The sequence below is a fragment of the Coregonus lavaretus genome, assembly GCF_964263955.1.
Source record: "Coregonus lavaretus genome assembly, chromosome: 7".
NCBI lineage: Eukaryota > Metazoa > Chordata > Actinopteri > Salmoniformes > Salmonidae > Coregonus > Coregonus lavaretus.
The window spans coordinates 19,324,752-19,331,340 of NC_139994.1; the positions used below are offsets into that span (position 1 = coordinate 19,324,752).

At 44.3% G+C, this 6,589-nt stretch overlaps 1 protein-coding gene across 1 annotated transcript; it reads right to left on the reverse strand.

The window, feature by feature from the left end:
• Nucleotides 1-3,845: 3,845 nt before the first annotated feature.
• On the reverse strand, nt 3,846-6,278 carry LOC311133048 (trophoblast glycoprotein-like). The gene is made up of 2 exons (XM_084166472.1): nt 5,552-6,278; nt 3,846-5,262 (listed from the first exon to the last, which is right to left on the reverse strand). The coding sequence occupies exons 1-2, from the start codon at nt 5,812-5,814 to the stop codon at nt 4,383-4,385; spliced, it is 1,143 nt and encodes a 380-aa protein (XP_084022598.1). The 5' UTR covers nt 5,815-6,278; the 3' UTR covers nt 3,846-4,382.
• Between the last annotated feature and the right edge of the window lie 311 nt (nt 6,279-6,589).

Genomic DNA, 6,589 nt, shown 5'->3' on the forward strand with positions numbered 1-6,589 from the left:
CTTCCTCTCTCTCTCCCTCCCTGAAGTTATTTTCTCTTTCTCACGCTCTCTCGCTCTCTCGTCTCTCTCTCTCTCTCTCTCTCTCTCTCTCTCTCTCTCTCTCTCTCTCTCTCTCTCTCTCTCTCTCTCTCTCTCTCTCTCTCTCTCTCTCTCTCTCTCTCTCTCTCTCTCTCTCTCTCTCTCTCTCTCTCGCAGCACTCCCTGCTTCTGTTTGGCCATGGCCAGCAGAACAATGCAATTAAAAGTGGAGCTTTGTTAGGTCTTTCTCTGTGACACGTCCTACATCACCACGGCCACAGAGGGAGTGAGTCAGCTTTTGTTCAGGAGGATAGTGAGGTACAACAGTGTGATGAGGGCCAGCAGAGTCAGAGAGTAATGGAGTCAAACTCTGTTCAATTCAACCACAGCAGAGTAGAGCACCTTCCTGTTTTATTAAGTTATTGTGTCTGTTTGAAATGGTACCCTATTCCCTACATAGTGCACTACCTTTGACCAGGGCTATGGTCAAAAGTAGTGCACTATATAGAGAACAGGGTGTATTTCAGACCAAGCCATTGTGTTTTGTTCTATTCTCTCTAACCACCAGCAAACCACCGCAAAACCAAGCTGACACTAATAGGATTTTGTATAAAATATACAGTACCGTTCAAAAAATTAGACACACCTACTAATTCAAGGGTTTTTCGTTATTTTTACTATTTTCTACATTGTAGAATAATAATGAAGACATCAAAACTCTGAAATAACACATATGGAATCATGTAGTAACCAAAAAAAGTGTTAAACAAATCAAAATATATTTTATATATATATTCAAATAGCCACCCTTTGCCTTGATGACAGCTTTGCACACTCTTGGCATTCTATCAACCAGCTTCACCTGGAATGCTTTTTCCAACAGTCTTGAAGGAGTTCCCACATATGCTGAGCACTTGTTGGCTGCTTTTCCTTCACTTTGCCGTCCGACTCATCCCAAACCATCTCAATTGGGTTGAGGTCGGGGGATTGTGGAGGCCAGGTCATCTGATATAGCACTCCATCACTCTCCTTCTTGGTCAAATAGCCCTTACACAGCCTGGAGGTGGGTTGGGTCATTGTCCTGTTGAAAAACAAATGATAGTCCCACTAAGCCCAAACCAGATGGGATGGTGTATCGCTGCAGAATGCTGTGGTAGCCATGCTGGTTAAGTGTACCTTGAATTCTCAATAAATCACAGACAATGTCACCAGCAAAGCACCCCCACACCATCACACCTCCTCCTCCATGCTTTACAGTGGGACATACACATGTGGAGATCATCTGCTCACCCACACCACATCTCACAAAGACACGGCGGTTGGAACCAAGAATATGCAATTTGGACTCCAGACCAAAGGACAAATTTCCACCAGTCTAATGTCCATTGTTCGTGTTTCTTGGCCCAAGCAGGTCTCTTCTTATTATTGGTGTCCTTTAGTAGTGGTTTCTTTGCAGCAATTCAACCATGAAGGTCTGATTCACACGGTCCCTTCTGAACAGTTGATGTTGAGATGTGTCTGTGACTTGAACTCTGTGAAGCATTCATTTGGGTTGCAATTTCTGAGGCTGGTAACTCTAATGAACTTATCCTCTGCAGCAGAGGTAACTCTGGGTCTTCCATTCCTGTGGCAGTCCTCATGAGAGCCAATTTCATCATAGCGCTTGATGGTTTTTATGACTGCACTTGAAGAAACTTTCAAAGTTCTTGAAATGTTCTGTATTGACTGACCTTTATGTCTTAAAGTAATGATGGACTGTCATTTTTCTTTGCTTATTTGAGCTGTTCTTGCCATAATATGGACTTGGTCTTTTACCAAATAGGGCTATCTTCTGTTTACCCCCCTACCTTGTCACAACACAATGATTGGCTCAAACGCATTAAGAAGGAAATAAATTCCACAAATTAATTTTCAAGAAGGCACACCTTTTAATTGAAATGCATTCCAGGTGAAGCTGGTTGAGAGAATGCCAAGAGTGTGCAAAGCTGTCATCAAGGCAAAGGGTGGCTATTTGAAGAATCTCAAATATATTTTGTTTAATACTTTTTTGGTTACTACATGATTCCATATGTGTTATTTCATAGTTTAGATGTCTTCACTATTATTCTACAGTGTAAAACATAGTCAAAATAATGAAAAACCCTTGCATGAGTAGGTGTGTCCAAACTTTTGACTGGTAGTGTATATAAAAAAGGAAAACCTAATTCAAATATGCTTTTAGAATTTCAAATTTGGTTAAAAGGATTTGACACAACGTGTAGGCTTTCTGATTCAACTAAAAAATATGCAATCAAAATGAAAACATCAAATGGAGATAGAAATAAATAAGAAATGTGTTCTTTGTTGTTTTATTCTCCCTCTAGTTTTCACACACCAGGCTGAACATTAACCTGGTACCAATTATCATGACAGAAACATCAAAGATCATGACAAAGAGCACATCTCAAAGAGAACTGGACCCCTTCATATGTACGCCCAACCCATTTAAGTCAACTATCACTTCACAAATTGGTCAAAAACACTGTTTACAGTAGAGGAATTAAATATAATTGAAGCGTTAAAAAAAAAAGTATATTTCTGTTGTAAGAAGACAACAACAGTTCCTCCACTGCACTGGTTAATAAGAGCAGAGCAGTCCTTGGCCTCTCAATAAAACTGCTGCTGCCTGCTCTGCTGCTGGCGTTCCAGACTCATCTGTACCTTATCACTGAAAAATGTCCCCTAAACAGAAAAAGCTGCAGCTCCAGCCAGGCTTTCCTTCCTTTAAAGAGAAGGGGTTGTTGTCTTCGAGGAGGAGGGATCACTTTTGGCTCAGCCCCATGCACCCCCAGCTTCAGCCTCAGCCCGAAAGCCCCATCCTCAGCCCCAGTTACAGCCCCATAGCCCCAGCCTCGTCATGGTTCTCATCATCTTGACAATAACACTAGAGAATTTAAAACAAAGCACATTTTCATGAAAGAGGGTCTGGAGATTTCCGTTGCTGGATGACTGTGGCTATGCAGTGTGAACTGAATGAACAGTCCTCCTTTTTCCCCTCCTCTCATCTTTGATAAACTCCCATATATATTAGGTGAAATACCAGTGTGCCATCACAGCAGCAAGATTTGTGACCTGCCCCAAGGGCAACTAGTGAAGAACAAACACCATTGTAAATGCAACCCATATTATTATTATTTCTTCCTTTTGTACTTTAACTATTTGCACATTGTTACAACACTGTACATGTACATAGCCATAATATGACATTTGAAATGTCACTACTCATTTGAAACGTTTGTGAGTGTAATGTTTACTGCTAATTTCTGATTGTTAATTTCACTTCATGTTTATTATCTATTTTACTTGCTTTGGCAATGTAAACATATGTTCCCCATGACAATAAAGCCCTTTGAATTGAGAGAGAGAGAGAGAGAGAATTGATTTTAGGAGATCTTAGAGGAGAGGTTCTCCTCCCTTTGGAATGCTATGGAGACTAATCTGCTGGGATTCCTTTCAGGCACCCTGGGGCAGAGGGACAGAAGTCCAAAGAACTGCTCCTCAGTCCTGTGGTGAGCTGGCCCTCAGAGCTCAATGAGAGATTGGCTGTGTCCCAATGGCACCCTATTCCCTTTATAAGTGCACTACTTTTGACCAGGGCCCATACAGGGAATATGGTGCAATTTCAGACATAGCCATTGTGCTTAAGTTTCACAGGGGTTGGTGACACACAACTTGCAACTCATGAGCTGATTAATTTGGCTGTACGTGAGCTTGGTTGCAATAGTATATTCATTTACAAGACCTCTCCTCAAAGAACAATACTTAAGTAAAGTCATAGCAGGCGAAATGTATAACAACAGTCTTTAGTTTTATTACTCAACTTCATGAATTAAGTATATTCATCCATATCTTTTCTCAGTTCCAAGAATCAAAACATGCATAAATGATATTGTCCAATTGTAGTTTCACTCCTTCACGTGACACTTCATTCTAGGACAGACAGAGAAGCCCCGCTTTTAAGAGGGGGAAATCAATGTAGAAGAACAGTCAGTCAGTCCCCCATCCACACAACAGTTCTCTTTCACAGTCCATGCCCATTTGTTAGCCATGGGTAATCCCCAGTCTCAGACGATGTGTGGACTGAAAATGAGGACTGGTTGAGAAGGACTACAGATCAGACAGTGCATGCTTTAATCATGGACAAAGCTACTGGGAAAACAATAACAATACTCAGTCATATACTTACTGTATGAATATATTTACAGACAATTCATATGTACCGTTTTTACATTATCTTCTCTACTTATAAATGCAATAGAAAAAAAGTCAAATGTTTTTTATTATGAAAGAAGAATCATGGAAGCCCCTTGAGTGTCCTGATATCATCAAATGTCTGCTGTGGTGGAGACCTGTGAGAGCCTGGGGTCTGAGTCGAGCTCGTAGCGGTAGTGGTATCCCTCCAACACCTCCGTGCACGCTTCCCGCATGTCATTGATCCTCTTCTTGATGCCCTGCCGGTTGAGGTAGAGGACCAAGAGGAAGACGAGTCCCACGAAGCCCAGGACGATCCCAAGGAACACGTAGGAAGTCTGGAGGGCCAGGTCTGCCCCCTCACCCACCCTGTGGCACCCCAGCGCCACCTTGTCCCCGCCCGCCCCAGCCTGTCCAGCCGCCAGCCTCAGCAGAGAGGTGTTCCTCATGTCTGAGGGGAAGGCACACACCAGGCCCTCTGCATCCCCCACATGCCCCTGGGAGGAGTTGAGCCAGGCAGTGAAGGTCTCCATGCCACAGATACAGGTCCAGGGGTTCTCCCCTAGAAGGAGTCTTGCCCCGGGGGGCAGAGAGTCCAGCTCAGCCAGGCCCTCCTCCTGGACGGTCCGTAGAGCGTTGAGGGTCAGATCCAGCTGCTCCAGAGAGTCCAGCCCAGAGAAGGTGCCGTTGTGGAGGACCACCAGGGAGTTGTTGGCCAGAATGAGCCTCCGCAGGCCCCCCAGGTAGGAGAAGGCGTGAGAGGGCAGGTAGATTAGCCTGTTCCCTGACAGGTCCAGGGTCCGGAGCTCAACCAGGGTGGACCAGCGAAGAGACATAGCCAGGTCCATGAGAGAGGAGTGGTTGTAGAGAGCTCGGCTGAGGTTGAGCTCCCTGAGGGTGTGGCCCGGGACAGTGAAGGCCTCTGGGTTGATGACAGCCAGCTGGTTGGAGCTCAGGTCAAGAGAGCGGAGGGAACGCAACCCGGAGAACGTCTGAGACTCTACCTCTGTTATCCTGCAGGGAGGGAGGGATACAGATGAAGCAGAGGATGCATAGTCCCTTATGGTCTATAATAACAGTAATAACACAATAGTAAGCACATGGTTGATTCAAGTTCACCCAACACAACAGGATGCCACTCATCAAATGCTTCATGTTAAGACGCATTCAAAAGTGTGTGAAAATATATAGACAAACTCTATGAAGTTGAGGCAAATAAAAACTTGGGCAAGTGAGAGTCTAATAAAAGTAGGCTAATCTACAAAACATTCTTCTTTTTTTCATTAGGCAATGTTTCTCTTACCGGTTGTTACTCAGTGACAGCGTGGTTATATTGTCCAGCCCTTTGAACGATTCCGGTCCAATTCTGCTGATCTGGTTTCCCGTTATAAACAGATTCCTCGTGTACCCTGGTATCCCAGACGGGACACTCCGCAAGTCTTTGGAAACACACTTGACCGTGTGCGCAGCTTCCGAGCATTCGCAACGAAGAGGGCACCCCGATGCGCGCGCAGAGATGGAACAGAGCAGCGCACAGAAAACCATCCGGAGAGCCAAATCTAGCATTTTGGAAAAACAGGCTACGCGATACCAGAACAGTGATAAATATAGTTTCTATACATTGAAAACAAAAAAAGTATTCTATACAGAGCGAATTACACTCAAGGAAAAGGACTTGATTGCCATTTCAAAAGAAGAACAAACTCGACCTTCTTGCCTACTTCTAAGCGCGACAAAATATATACATGTGCACTGCATATGCTGTAGGCTACAGTGCTCTGACTGTGCTACAGAGCATTGACTGTGCGCACTAGCTATATATAAATATATATATCCTACTGCCGATGAGAGTGAAACGTGGAGAGCGAGTCCTGTCGTACACTGGTCAGATTGTACTCAGCATCTCCTTGACCCGTTCTGTTCTGTATTACAAGTCCTGGCTGGATGTTCAACTTCTTAGCATTTCTGAAGCCCACGTGTGACTGAGAGTCAGGGTCTGATTTCCATGACAAAAGGGTATCTCGCTGTCGGGGCTGTTTGATCCCAGCGGATGCAAGCGGAGCGTCGCTCCTCTCAAACAATGAAATTAAAGCACCATCGCATCGTAGGCTACAATCTGCGGGGAGGGGCTTTCCAGCTTTCCACGCACCCAGTCCGGAGCCTTTCTGCACTCCCACTTTAACACCATGCAGGCTAGGTCTACACTGGGCGGGAGAGAGAAATGCAACTAATGAATTTGACAAACATGTAGAAATTGGTACAGTGTCTTCATAGATTTGAGCTAGTTTTGCAACCTATGCCTTCAAATAATTACTTTATTAGGATATAGCTCATACGATCC

Bases quoted from the DNA above. Each gene is read 5' to 3' on its own strand.
- LOC311133048 (XM_084166472.1), bottom strand. From the start codon at position 5,814: ATGCTAGATTTGGCTCTCCGGATGGTTTTCTGTGCGCTGCTCTGTTCC. The intron at 5,263-5,551 runs GTAAGAGAAACA...CCCTCCCTGCAG, and splicing joins CTGTCACTGAGTAACAACCG to GATAACAGAGGTAGAGTCTC.